Below are 15,451 nucleotides of genomic sequence, written 5' to 3'. Positions count from 1 at the left end.
TTATGTCGATAAATATTTATTGACTTATGTATGCACTGTTTTGTTTCACAACCTTTGTCCATCTTTCACGCAACTGGAAGATTCCATTCTCCCAGAACTTCTTAGGTTTCTCGGCGAAAAACTCCTCAAGGTGGTTTTTTATATCGATCAAAGAGTTGAAGTTCTTGCCGCTAAGAGAATTTTGCAAAGACCTAAATAAGTGAAAGTCTGAAGGTGCAATGTCTGGTGAATACGGTGGGTGAGGTAGCACATCCCAGCCAAACTCCAACAATTTTTGTCGGGTAGTCAAAGAAACATGAGGTCTGGCATTGTCCTGATGGAACACGACGCTCTTCCTATTAGCTAATTCTGGACGTTTTTCCTGAATCGCTGTCTTTAATTCGTCCAGTTGCGAGCAGTACTTATCTGCATTTATCGTTTGGTTGTGCGGTAGGAGCTCATAATATAGGATTCCTTTCCAATCCCACCAGACACAGAGCATGACTTTTTTTGGATGAAGGCCGGCTTTCGGAGTGGTTAATGCTGGTTCATTTCGCTTACCCCAGGATCTTTTTCGTTCTACATTGTTGTAAATGATCCATTTTTCGTCACCCGTCACTAATTGCTTCAAAAATGGTACGTTTGCGTTGCGCTTGTACAGCGAGTCGCAGATGGAAATGCGATCCATTAAATTTTTTCGGCCAAATTATGCGGAACCCATACATCATAGCGACTTACGTAACCAAGCTTCACTACATGATCGTGGACAGTGGTTTTCGATATTTTCAGTATCTCTGCTAATTCACGTGTCGTGTAGCGCGGGTTATTCTCGATCAGTGTCTTGATTTGGTCATCATCAGTAGTAGAGGGTCTGCCCGAGCGTTCTTGGTCTTTAAGGTTAAAATCACCAGCTCTAAACTTAGCGAACCACTTACGTACGGTTCTTTCAGCTAAAGCGCCTTCTCCGTAAACAGAACATATCGAATTTGTTGCTTGTGAGGCATTTTTGCCTTTCCGGTAATAGAAAAGCATCAAGTGTCTAAAATGTTCTTTGTTTTCTTCCATCTTCAAAAGAGTACAAAACTGACACGAATCAATTTATCTGAAACAACTTTTTTCCTAAAGATGCGTTGAAATGTCACCTTTAAGCATATGTATATAACTCGTATGTTTTCAATAACATTGATATATTCAGACATGTTCCAACGCCATCTATTAAAAATCGGCACGAACTTTCCGGACGACCCAATATTTGACTACGGGTCATCGAAATCGGTACGTTGGTCGACCACGATGAAAGATGTCGAAGCATATCGCCGACGTTTCTATAATATAATAGAACCCATTCTCGACCCGAGGAGAAACGCTTTCACGGCGCATCCATCCACGGAATATCTGGCAAATCTTCCGCGATGGACGGGCACGCACGCACGCACGTGCGCGCGCGGCTCTCTCCGACTCGCGCGCGCACTCATCGCGTAGCTCCGGCGCGTTGAATTTCTAAGTCGCACGTCAGTCGCGCGCTAATGAAATTCCTTTGGCTCGTCGCGTCCCGCACGACCGTCTTAATCAAGCCGGCTGTCGCCGCGGACGAAAAGAATTAGCATTTTAAATCACGCGCTCCGCGGGTGCTCGCCCCGTCGTCTTCTCGCGGGCTCTCGGCCGTCCGGTTGTCCCTCGGCTCTTCCTGCCGACCGGCTCCGCATCATCCCGTAATTCGTTTATTATTATCGAGCCGCTGCGGAAGATTGATCGTCACTACCCCGATGTTTATAATTATTTCGAGCGATACCACGGCGCGTTCACATTGTACGTCACGCCGGGACGGACGTGCCTCGCCCTCGTCAGTGGACACGCATATACGCATGGATCCACCTACACACGTGACGCACGCAAACACGGATATCCGAGTGTCCGGGATACCCGTGTGTGCGCGAAAAGAAGAAAGCGATAGGCTCGACCTCGTCGCTTTTTTCTTCCCGCATCTCGTCGGCGTTCCCCTCCCCGGCCTCCCCCAGTTTTTCGAACCGCGCGCCAGGATCATCAATCCACGTCCTGCGGACTCCTCCGAGGATAAGCCACGCGTTCACCGCCGTCGCGATCGCTCAGGGTCCCCGGTGAGGTCTCTCCGGTACGTGAACACCTCAAGGTCCTCCTCTTCGATGATCCCGGCGATTCTTCCGCTTTATCGGAGTATCGAGACCTCGCGCGACGACCGCGCATTAATGAACCCGCGTCGCTCTGACGCACACTCGTCTCTCCTCCTCGCCGAGGGAAAGTAACGTGAGTTCCCGCGGAAGACAGATGCTTCATTGTGCCAACGTTTTCCAGCGTGGCTCGCTGTATTGATCTCGGATCGATGCGAACGGCCTTCGACGTTGCAATCATTGGTGACTCTACTTAATCGTTACGTGACGTCTACCGTTAGCGACGTATCTCTTTCCGAAATTATTTAGGAGAACCTTATCTTTAGCTTTTAATACTGTCTCTACCAGAAAGAAGGAATTGATTTGAAGGGAAAATGTTAGATCTCACGTCATAGTTGGAGCTTCTAAATGAGATATCATCGAGCTTTGATGTGGCCGGAACTCCTACACGAAGAGCTCACGTTCGTCGGCAATTATCTCATGCGGAAAGTTGGAGAAACCATAGTGTCCATCATCAAGTTTTTCTGATCGCGTCTACATATACATATATACAACATGTATAATATAATCCGATTGATATCTCGCAATAATTAAAGACACCGACGGGCACCGCTATAATGCAGTACAAAATGCGGTGGCAATTATCGGGGATCGCGGCGTATCAGTCTCTCGGTGAATCTTTTAACGAGGAGAAACCACGGACCGATGTGGTTAATCCAGCGCGGTGGAGACGGTATCGCCTGATTGCGACTCGACGTCACGCGGACTGTTAAGGTACGAGCCAAGGCAAGCGGCTCGGGCTCGACTAAATGGGTATGGTGGTTGGTAACGGTACCAAATCTGCATACACCGTACCGTATACACGCTTACGCCGCGCGCGCGGTCGGCGCTATCGGGGAACCGCATCATGCTAATTCGCATCCTCCGCCGGCCGTCGAGATTCGTTCTCGCGTCCGCCTCTCGCGCGCGGATCGTCTCGCCAGGACCCACGGGTGCCCCGGTTTTGCTTGCGGACCTAGCCAGGTCGATACGCGGCCATTCCCGTCTGCTCGGTTCCCTCCTGATGGAAGAGACCGTTTTTGCGAAATGCTCCCACTTTCGTAGATCACCGTTCGAAAATTAAAGGCACTATTTTGAATATGAGACTATCAATGAAATAATAAGTTAATTAGGCAAGAGAGCGGAAAAGATAGAAGAATAGTACGTGTGTGCTTGCAGGCGAAAGGGTAAAAATATGAGAATGCCCTATATCTATTTATTTCGATTGGAGTAATTCTGGAGGTGAAGAACGATCGCATCGACTTTATGTGCATCTTTCTTTTTATTTTTATTATTTTCGTTATCATTTGCGATTCGCCGACCATCAGTCATCGCTTTTCTATCTCTCCGGAGGATCAGCTGCGATCCTGCGAACGCGTACGCGCGATTACGAGGACGATTTCGAAAAGGCGGGCCGAGAGACATCGCCGAGGCAGAAAACCGAGGAGAAAAAGGATCGCAGCCGCGAGTCTCCACCGATGAATCACTCGCCGCGGTATCGGCCGATCTGGACAAGCTCACCCGCATGCTCGGAACATGTTTATCTCCGGTTTCGCGTGTCAACTTCGCGTCATTGTGTAGGCTCTCTCTCTCTCTCTCTCTTTCTCCCTTTCCCGCCTCATCGCCGATGCATCGATATCACGGAAGTGCGGCGTCGCTGTCCACGGCGTTAAATGGGACTTTCGTCGATCCCCCGCGTAGACGGGGAACTCCTCGTGTAGACCCTTCGTCTGGACCCTCCCGAGGAATACTCGGAAGGTGGGAGCGAGAGTGGAGCTGAGACGAGAGACGGAGAAACGAATAGAGAAAGAGGAGCACGGGAATGGAAGAAGGGGCGAAGGGAGTCCGTTCCTTCGTTAGCCGCGGGGCGGAGGTTGGAATCCAGGCGCTTCTCAGCGGGGCGCCGTTTCTTCGAGTCCCGACTCTCTCGAACAGGAGAATCTCGTACGTGAAAGGCTCCCTTCCTCGCTCCTCCTCGTCCTCATCTTCTTCTTCTTCTTCTTCTCCTTCATCTTCGTCTCTTTCTGCTGCTCCTCGTTCATTCCTCTCCCCCCCATTTGGCTTTTAACGTGCTACCCTCTCTTTCCTAGCATCACTAGAATCTTTCATGAGCTAGAGCGAGTAGTCTCACTCTCTCTCTCTCTGTCTTTCTCTCATAGTCATCTAACTCTCAAGTCGCTATCTCTTCCGAGAACACAGCATCGCGCTGCATCGGTGCACGTACGTACGCCCACGCGTTGTTACGAGTCGCAATTTGCCGGGGTACGTCCTAGACGGTGTTCCCTTTCGGCTGCGGGGTTTAAGTGCGCTCTCGATGCTCACTCGGTTCCGCGTTCCGAGCATCGAGGGTCCTCCACGATGTCATCGAAGTTGCGCCGCCCACTTAAGACATCGAGCACTCGCGAGAATTTGTTAGTCTCATGAACGCAATGCGGTTTCAATTAATATTAATGGTCCAGATTTGACGTAGGAAAGAGAAGTGCTGAAAATAAAAATGTAAGAAAAAGATGATAAAATGTAGGAAAGATATTCCTCCATCCATTCTGTACCCTATAAATATTCTTACAAAGAACTTTTTGGAAACAGTCTCCATACACCCACAGAAAAGATTTCTGGACTTAATGCTATTACTCTTTAATCTATCATAAAATAAGATCGCTATAGCGACAATCATATTTATTATTGAAAAGAAGCATGTTTTAATCTTGAATAGAAAATTCGAAAATCTAGATTAAAATAATCTTGGTGCTATCTCATTAATTTTCTCAGAAGGATTTAGATAAAAATTTGTAGCAAGTTCAAAATATTCTTGATTTAAGAATATTGTGAGATCTAAAAGACATCTTATTCTATTCTTCTAAGAGAATTTGTAGAATCTGCACAAAACGGCCAATATTTATGTGTTGCAATCGAAAATCGGGAAAGTGTTTCTGTTATTTACAATGAATAAGTGCAATACTCTACAAGAAATATTAAAAGATATGGAAATGTCTTATCTCGAATCTTATTTCTCAAGTAAGTATATTGTATATACTTACTTACATTTCCATATCTTTTAATATTTCTTGTAGAGTATTGCACTTATTCATTGTAAATAACAGAAACACTTTCCCGATTTTCGATTGCAACACATAAATATTGGCCGTTTTATCGGAATAAAGGACGCAGAAGCGCCGAGTCGACGAGCGACTGTGAGAAAATGATGCGTCGACATCGACAAAGCCTACTATAAAGTGGCGCTAATATCAAATTATTCTACATAGAAGAATATATAAGCATAAATTTGTATATGTTACTCTTGTCTCAAGACAGTAAGACAATCTTATTTAATTCGAGAGAGAAGAATAGAAATTACTGATTTAAATTAAAAATTGTTTTATTTTCATATTTTTTATACTTGTAATACGATTAAATTAGTCAAGAATATTTTTCGTCTTGTTATCAGAAATCCTTTCTGAGGGTGTAATTATCTTGAATTTAATTAATCCTGAAAAACGAATTTCTGCCAATAAAGAAAACTAATTTTCCAGAATTTGTTCTATAGAATTATTTTTGGAAAAATACAAATTATACAATGATTATCTATATTACATCAAAAGGCCGATCAACCCTGAAGGGCCAAAGATGCCTGCGTATTCATCATGCGCGTGCTTGAGTAATTCGCAAATTTGCCGTCGCCTACACTCTCGAATGCTGGAGAAGTTGAAACGCGCGCAGATTTGCGAAGGCTCGTCGCGGCAGCTCGTTCCGGCCGCGTCGTTTTCAGCATTGTCACGCGCACGCGTTGCCCCGTCATTTGCCAATTATCGCGAGTGAAAGCACACTCGAGTAACGCGAAGTAATTGCGTTACGCGGACAGGCGAACGCAATCGCGCGCGGTGGACAATCGGTGCGAGAACGGTCGTTACTCAACTCGGAGTAATCGCGTCCTCTCGTCTCTCGTCCGCCTCCATTCTCCGCCACGTGTGTAATCCGCGCGCGGGAAAAATGCGCGGCCCGGTAATAATCGCGGTAATCGCACCCGGAGAATGCGGCAGAGGCGCGTTTATAAGCACGTAACGGTTTGCAGGACATCTCGCATGATCGCGCGCGGCAGAAAGGTACGATCCTCGACCGCGATCAGAGCCGCGCGCAGGAAGCCATCGGCGATTGTTGATGGTCGGAACCTTTCCAGGACGAGAGATCCGCGTTGTAACGGTGGAATCATAGATGCGAACCGCAGGAAGAAGGTAGCAGTGAATACTGAACATGCACATAAGTTACGCAAGTTCTTTTTAAACTGTTTGCGCAGTCGCTTATCTGGGCCGGAATACATAGGCTAGAATATATAGAATAAATAGCTTTTCAATCAATTAAAATTAAATTAAATTTTAGCCTAGCACGAGAGAGAAAGATAAAGTCGTGTATTGTAAAAATTCTATAAATTAATACAAATGTTGCGAACTTGAGTAAATCTAAATAAATGTCAAACACGCACCAATAAAAGACAGCATTCTCGAACCTCCATGCAGAGCATGTGATATCTAAATTTTCGTTCCTGATATCACAGATTTATTTCACTATCAAGCCTGATGACAAGAAGAAACCGTAATACGCAACGCAGCAAAAGTTACAAATCCCCTTAATAGCGCACGTGTTTCAGCAAAAAAGGAGTAGCCGACTCCGTCAGAATGGTACGTCACATTAGAATTGCAGCGGGCATTAACCTCAATGATACAATGATGATGATGATAATGATGATGAAGATAATGATGATGGCCGGTCGATGAACCGGTACGCCGCGCTTTCGGCGAAATTCGTAGATCCTATCCGATCGCATCGACACCGCCGGCGTCTGCCGGTCGATCGCTGGCGTTCGCGTGTACGACAGTCGAGCGTACCACGTTGTATGGCACGGCGTGTGTTTGCCTTTGCATAATATTTGCAGGCACTCGAGAGTACCGCCGCCTCGGTCTCCGTTCGGGTTCCGGCACAGGTGTCGTGCCCGCACGTCGTGCTCGTCGGTGACTTCTTAGAAGCTGGCTGGCGTTACCTGGCGCAGAACTGTACACGCGCGAGTAAACGAGCGCGTTAGGTATCGCTTCGAAGCTTCCGCTGCGAGTCACGGACCGCTCAGACTGTCTCTCGGAGGAGTGGAACCGTTAGCCACGCGGTGGTCAGCCCGAGCGAGCTCCGAGGAGAGGACCTACTCGTTACATCACGCCCGTCCGACGAGGGCGATCGCCCCGGGCGACGTAGAAATTCGCGCTGCCGACGTATAGACGAGCGAGCGTGGCGCAATCCCGCCCGTCAGGTTTTTGACGGATCGCGCGGATCATCCGGTTGAACGAATGGCAAAAGTGCCCTTGGCGCTAATGCGCACCTAAGGAGATGTTCATGCGATTGCTGATCCCTTGTGTGATCAAGGCCCGGCGTATTCATCGCTAAATGCGCTCGTCTGATTCTCGTTCCGCGTCGACGTGTGGAACGTGTGCTCGCAGGAAGCGTTGACGTAACAATTGATACGTGGTGAACGACTGTGTGTGTCTCCGCCTGAAAACATGCTAAGCGTGATTTAGATATACAAAAGCGACGTTGCACAAGCAGGGAATTTGCTCATCGAAAAGTGAAAGAGTCCGTTCCTCTGTTCTGTCGTAGCCGCGAACTCGATGACGCGTGACTGCATAGATAAGCCTCATCCTGCGACAGGCTTGTCGAAATCCGCGCGAATGTCAGATATTTCTAGATCTTCGAGAACATTTAAGAGAAAGAGATGAGGAAAAGAGGTTCACGTAAATTGGAGCGATTCAAGCATGACGTACGTGATCGCAATTTTGAGAGAGTTATATTTAAAAATATATCTTACATTCTGCATTGTTTGAAAATATAAAATATGTATAATTTGAAAAAGAGATGAAGAAAATTCTATAAAGACAGGATAAAATAAATAAATAAAATAAAAATCAAAAGAAATATACGTAATAATCAATTCAGTTTAGCAATATATAATTAATACCTACATTTCTACATTTTTCCAATATTTTCTATATACATATACACCGCAAGCTCGATCGGCTCCGCCAATTTTGCCGTGTTGATCTTCAGCCTCCTCTCGTCGCAGAGCCGAGGTCAGGACGGCAAAGAGATCGCGCCGTGTAACGTGAAAGCGAGATCGAAGCATTAGGCAAAGACCGATCGTTCACGTAGTCAAAACGCCCTCATTCTTGTTTCAGCCGTGCAGAGAGGTCGAGTGCCGCCGTCGCAACCCTCGCTGCCGGGTCTGCCGGGTCAATTCGCCCTGCCGAACGGGGACACGGTCGCGTGTGCCAGCCTAAACGGACACTCTTACCTCTCGTCGTACATAAGCCTGCTGCTACGAGCGGAGCCCTATCCTCATTCCACGGCGAGATACAACCAGTGCGTGCAGCCCAACAACATGATGGGCATCGACGGTATCTGCGAGCTCGCGGCGCGGCTGCTCTTCTCGGCGGTCGAGTGGGCCCGCAGCATCCCGTTCTTCCCGGAACTCCAGATGACGGACCAGGTGGCCCTGCTCAGGCTAGTGTGGAGCGAGTTGTTCGTCCTGAACGCAAGCCAGTCCTCGATGCCGCTCCACGTGGCACCCCTTCTGGCGGCGGCGGGCCTCCACGCATCCCCCATGGCGGCGGACCGCGTGGTCGCCTTCATGGACCACATCAGGATCTTTCAGGAGCAAGTGGAGAAGCTCAAGGCGCTTCACGTCGACTCTGCGGAATATAGCTGCCTCAAGGCCATCGTCCTCTTCACCACGGGTAAGTTGAAGATTAATATCATGAGTGATGTTTCGTTTGAGTTGGGAGAATATTAAGTGATTACGGTGATAAAGTAGGATTACTATCCGGTCGCTCTACACTCAGTTCGGTTTAAATTAGAAAAGTATATACTTTTTAAATCTTAATATTCCGTAATATATTTTAAAGCGTTTACACATATCTAGATCTGAAAGTTTCTCTTGAAATTGTCGCCAAAATGAAACCTTCACTCGTCGTAAAGTCGCGCTTTCCACTAGAAATGTTTTTAAGATTCTGCTTTCTTCATTGAAATAAAAATCGGATCGCGTTACGGAGGAATAAATGCCATTTCTCGAAACGCTATTTAGACACGCGAGAGTGCAGCGACGAATCGCGCAGTCTCTTTGAAAAACGCTCGCATCCGAGAAATGAAAAGAATCATCCCACTTCGCGTTTTTGCGTCTAGCACGAGACCTCGGTTCCTCACGACGTATTCTCCTCCGACGTACACGATACTCCTCGGTCGTCGTCCGTATTACCCGCGTCTCGCCTGCCTGTCCCGCCTGTAATCGTCATGACGATGCTATCTCGAAGACGCTCGTTGTCACGTAGCCCCGATCCTCGACGGGCCTAGAGAGGCTCGCAGCACAGCGAGAGGGACAATGCTCTCTCTTCCCCCCAATCGCGAAGCCTCATGGTTCCTGTACGCGTAGCGGAGAGCGCCGGAAGAACTCTCCGAGCATAAGCGGGATGGTTCTCCTCCCTTTCTCTCTCCCTCTCTTTAGAGAAGCTGCGAGCTCTCTCGACGTCGTCCGTTGCTCGCTGACCGTAGCTTCGTCTAATCGACGTGGCGGAGATATTATCGCCGCCGGTACGCTCGCGACTGTCATCCAGCGGCGCGATCCCCGTCGGAGGACCACGACGAGACGACGGCGATGGGATGACGACAATTCACTGACGTAACAATGCGCGCCGCGCCGCGCCGCCGCACATATACGTACGCGCGTACGATCGTCATCGAGCCGTCGAGACAATGCGTTTCTCTACTTCCCTCCGTTCGTCGCCTGCCCGCGAACGTGTAGCCGCTCTCCGAAGCCAATCTAGCCCTCTCGTATCTATCTCCTCGTTCCCTCTCCCCTTCTCTCTCTCTCTCTCTCTCTCTCTCTCTTTCTCTATCTCTCTGTCGCTTTCCCTCTTTCGCCGCATCCGATGACAACCGCATCCTGTCCGAACGCCCGCGCGAGCTATCTCCCGGTCCATCTGCTCCTTTCTCCAAGAGGAACTACTACCATCGCACCGCCGAGCAGAGAGGATTTCGGCCGAGCGATCCTCTCGTGGTCGCGGTGTGTCCTTTCGTCGGTGCGTGCACGCACGTTCGCACGCACACGACCCGCGCGCGGGTTTCGGGGTTTCGCAGGGGGACGTAGGGGGTCGACGAGAAGAACGGCGGCGGCAACCACGACGATGGCCGCCCATGCTAAAGCATCTCGCCGTAGATACGAGACGGGGGGCTATTTATTTCCGTGCTATATGGGCGCGCTTAGCTCGGCTTAGCTTATGCTAATGCCCCCATTCTCGGGGAACCACCTTCCTCCTTTTTGCCCTCTTCCTCGTCCCCCTCCGTACGACTTTTTCTACTCTTTCTGCGCCCAGACGCGACCGCTGGACGGCTGGTCCTTTTCTTCCTCGCTCTTTCGTATCCTTCGTGGCATGGGTGTCCTCTCTACCCTCTTTCTTTTCCTCTCTAAGGAATTAATGTTTAACCCCGGCTGAGCTTATGTGCAATTTTTCTTAAATGTAATTATACGAGGTTTAGTTTAACTAAGTAGGCACATTCTTGAAATTGAGTTGTATTGAAATGTTTGCTTTAGACTTTTTGTATATAACACAAGCACAAGCATTAAGGAGGACTTTTAGTTGATAAATTATTGGTAATAATGTGTCATAATATATCATCACGGTGATAATGCTGACAGCCAACTCGAGATAAGCTTATTACTGGTGACGGTTAAGGGTTTAAGCAGCCACTATCGCGAAGATTAAAAAGCGAATGGGCCGGAATATCGTCTCGCCCAATTTAACATAATGGAAGGTAAAAGCGCGGAAGCGATTCGAAATCCGCGGTCGCGATGAATCCGCTTGAAATGAAAAGCAGAATGAACGTTCGCACGTACAGGAGAGGGTTATTACGTTAATCGAGGTGTGTCACTATCGCGAAACACAGGAGTAACGAATGCGAAATGCATTATTAATTACGCCGAGGCCGAGGTATGCCACTTTAAGATCGCATTACGAGATAATGAACGGCCGCTGCTCAAACTTTTGCCCCGCTCGTTCCACATAAATATGAACGTTTAATAATGTTAACGAGATCGTGAGAAATATCTAGAATGTCGCGCATTAACGATTATCGTAACCGGTCTGAAGCGCAAATCGTGAGTGCCAGAAAATGCACGTGGCCACATCTCACGCCGAATCATTATCGGCTCGTGAATTCTCATCGTCTAATGATCATCGTTATCATGCTTGAGAGAAACTGCATTACGAAAAGCGAAATAATTAAATCCTCGACAATCGAGCAAAAAGTGCTTTTTGCGATCAATATAAATTACCGCTTACTTATCAAAACATCGTAATGATCGGTTGTGTCAACCAAACTTAATCATAATAATATCATCATAATTGATTAAATGAAGACGTGCTTCTCTTTTTTCGAGATGAAAATCGATCGCGTTTTAACACACGTTTAACACGTATATTTAGCATTACGTCGTAGAAGATTCCATGTGCGATTACCGTACTTATGTATCGCGTGTAATTGACGTGAAATTAGCGTGTCCGCCGGCGAGCGGCGGATAAATTTCTTTCCGCTCCCCTTCTTCCTCTTCCTCTCACACGGCGGGAATTCCTCTCCGCCCGCGCGATGGAGAGGGTGGCGACTTTTTTCGTACACCCCGTGGCCGCCGGATCACGTGTCTAATTGTTTGGATAAAACGGCGGAACGAGGGCACGATGTAGTAAAGTACGTTTAGCTCGCTAAGAGATCGGCCGCCTCTCAGCTTTCTCCGGTGTTGTGCATGCACGAGACGTGCATACCCGGTGGTCCAAAACGATCGGACGCACCACCGCTGCCGCCACCGCTTGAATAATCGTCGCCCGAGATCATTACGGGCCGCGTCGATACATCGGCCGTAATTATACGGGAAAAGGAGCGCGCCCGCGCTCCTCCGACTAGAGACCCTTAATTGCAACCGACACTGCTATTTATCCCCGCGGCCTCCGTAACGTTTTCCGGGAATTACGCGGCCGATTCTGAATCGGTGATTCGCGTTGCATCGCAAAGTCGGGCGTGAAGAAAGGCGGAAACTAGCTTCTTTTGAACTACAGATTGGAAGCTAATCATCCCCGATTTTTCATGTGCATTTTTACATTACGTGACACAATACATAATTTCGATCGTTTCACAACTACTGCTTGTCAAAAGGACTTGAAACTCAAAAAAAAGAACGAGATTATTTTATTCTGCTGTCCAACAATCGAAAAGTCGAAGCGTGCGAGTTCGATAGTCCCATCAGTACTGTCCTGGCGTCTTTAATTCGCGAGGAATCTCGTCGCGAAGAAAAACACGGGTGACACCGTGCGGATCGTTACCCCGGCTCAAGATTAGGGTAGGCCGATTTGTTCCGAAATCCAAGCTCACCCCGGGATAAGATCGGGCCGCGTTATCTAGGCGCGCGCGGCGCGCCGAGCCACCCCGTAGAGGCGGGCATGTAAATGCGCGCGGCGCGGATATATTTATGCGAGAGAGGGTATTACCGGAGCCCCGCGAGAGTGAGTGTGCGGTACCTACGTGTATCTTGATGGGAAACACTCCCACGATTATGTGGCATGCAATGCAATTCCCTCTACCTCGGCTTGCCCGACAACAACCAGCAAGCATCGCGCGACCGAGCGAGCGAGCCGGCGGACGGACGGCTGCGTTGCTGGTACGCCGTCGCGTTTCTGTGCGCGCGGATGCCACCAGTATTTAACGATCTAATTAAGAACGTAAGCCCAACGAAAGAGAGACGGCCAACGTCGACCCCGCAAGAGAGACGTGCATCTCAACGGTGTCTCAGCACAGTCTCAGCCACTTCCGGCTACCTGCGCGCTGACTTTTTGCTGCGCGTTGTCCGACAATACTGAATATACATACATATGTCAGAGTTTACTATTAATGATATTTGAGAGATTAATCTGTAATCAGTATTTTGCAGGAACATTGTACGTAAAATTTCTATACATTTCGAATTTTTCACGTACATATTCTTTATTACAAAAAAAATTGTTATCATCTCCTAATCTTTTTTTACAAAATTTAAAATCGTATGATGCTATATTAACATATCGCTTACATTTTAATATTCATGCCTACTTTAAAAAATGTTTAAGATTAAAATAAGCAAATATCTCAGGAAAAGCATTGAGAAAACGAACTTGCGAACCACTGTAGTCACGGGACTTTCGAGCTCACCATATATACCGGTATGTTTAATAAAATATTGCCACATCATTAATGTAGGCACTGCACGGTCACTCTTCTTTTTTTCCTATGTTTCCTACTGCCGCCGATGACTCGGTACATTCGGACAGGGTATCCTCTATCTGAGCCTAGATACGAGACTGACGCAACGATTGGTACACACCCACACCTGTCAGCCTCCTCTGACAAGAACTGTCAATAGTAATTACACCTTAATTTCATCACGCAAATATCTCGGTTCGCCGAACTCTTCCCTTACGATCCTCTGCCGCATTCTTCGACCCGACTGATCGACAAGGCTTTTCAACTCGATGCATTTTATTTTCAGTTTCACTTATCAGCACTATCTTCTTGTCGGAGATTGGAAAATATGTATGAATAAGCTGTTATTAATGAATATTAAAAATAAATTTGAGATTATTTGTGAGAAAGGTAATTACGTTACTTATTAATTTCTCTCGCAGTTTCAAAATTAAATTCGAAATTATTTATAGTAGCTATTTATAGTTTCTAGTAAATTATATATTTAAAAGTGATTTTAAATAATTGTATATATTATTATTATTAAAAGAATATAAAATTGTAAGTAAAAAAATCCGCATCCATCAAAATCTAATTAGACAATATACATTTTTGCTAAATTGTAGATAAAGAAAAAATGCGATTTGGAAATGCGATTTTACGCATCTGAAAAAACATAAAGAAATAATAGCGTGAAGCGATCCGTAAACGGGATGCACATTTCGCATCCCAATCGTGTAAACGATAGATCGCGCAACGGTTTACACCGGTCCGTCATCAATATCGTCCGCAACTGCATCCCCGAATAGGTCAGTGCATTATTGACGCATTTATCGTTGCCGTTATTATCGCCGTCTACCGCTCGTACTCACCTGTTAACCCCGGATAATTTATCGGTGTGGCGAAACAATCGTGCTTTCGTAATGTCGAGCACGAGCGAGAAACAGCACAGCTTTTCCGGAGAGAGGACACGCGGAAGGAAAAGACGAAGGGTGGAGAACATTGTCCAAGTATGGAAAGTATTTCAATGGCCTTCCCATTACAACACATACACACAAGGCACGTTTAATTGTTCAGTGTCTATCTCTTGACTGGAGCTTGAACGCGTCTTGACCTTTTTAAGTGTTTTAAGTGAATCAGAAACGTGTCGCCGAGCACGAGTTTCCAGTTTCCGTGATACACTAACGGTAACGCAGATTGTGCGACACAAGACGACGAAAATATCGGCGAAAATATCTTGCGTAATTGGATGCGTGTATCACGAGATTCGCAAGATTTTTCACTATGCTCTCTTTTGCGACCTCCAGCGAGTTCCTCTCTTTTAATATCGCTCGTGCTGGTACTGATAACACGCGTGCCTTAATACCGTTAGCGTCGGGGTCGTAATTAACCGATGCAAAAACTGGTTCGTTTAAACCAGCGATTTACGACATCTTTCGAGGGAACGATTAAATGTTTATGTAATAAAATTATGTGCTTATTATATATTCAGCTATGAAGAGGACGAGAAAAAGGTGATTGCGCTACCGCTTAGACTCTTAATTTATGCATAAAAAAAAAACATGTAATTGGAATTAAGAGTCAGATGATACACTTCTCTCAACTGATCTTGATTATTTATAATATGATTTTTAATCGAATTAAACCTGTTCTTCTAATAACTGATAACTCAAATGTGAGCGGTTTTTTCCCACAATTTAAATAATCCTTATCGATTTCTAATGTCACATTAATAATATCATTTTTATGATCTTATTTTTTTATAGTGGTATATAATGTCAAATGATTTTGGTAATTAAACATAATATATTTAATTAGTGTAATATTGAAAATCATTTTCACGCACACTTTGCACGCACACAGAAAAAAGAAACCAATATAAAGAAGAGCTCGCTGGAGCACTAATAAAGTCTTCAAAAATGTAACAGAAGCTTCACGAGCAGAGCTCTCCCTAAACATCTCTGAACTACCGGGAGCACTTTGAAACCCGTTTC

At 46.5% G+C, this 15,451-nt stretch overlaps 1 protein-coding gene across 1 annotated transcript in view; it reads left to right on the top strand.

The window, feature by feature from the left end:
* Positions 1-15,451, top strand: part of LOC105286863 (COUP transcription factor 2) — a 118,169-nt gene that overhangs the window by 42,817 nt on the left and 59,901 nt on the right. Inside the window, exon 3 of the mRNA XM_011352119.3 lies at positions 8,378-8,935. Coding sequence (XP_011350421.3) covers positions 8,378-8,935 — 558 coding nt within the window. The remainder of the gene's footprint in view (positions 1-8,377; positions 8,936-15,451) is intronic.

The sequence above is a fragment of the Ooceraea biroi genome, chromosome 1 (genome assembly GCF_003672135.1).
Source record: "Ooceraea biroi isolate clonal line C1 chromosome 1, Obir_v5.4, whole genome shotgun sequence".
Classification (NCBI taxonomy): Eukaryota; Metazoa; Arthropoda; class Insecta; order Hymenoptera; family Formicidae; genus Ooceraea; species Ooceraea biroi.
This window is presented reverse-complemented; position numbering and strand designations above follow the sequence as displayed.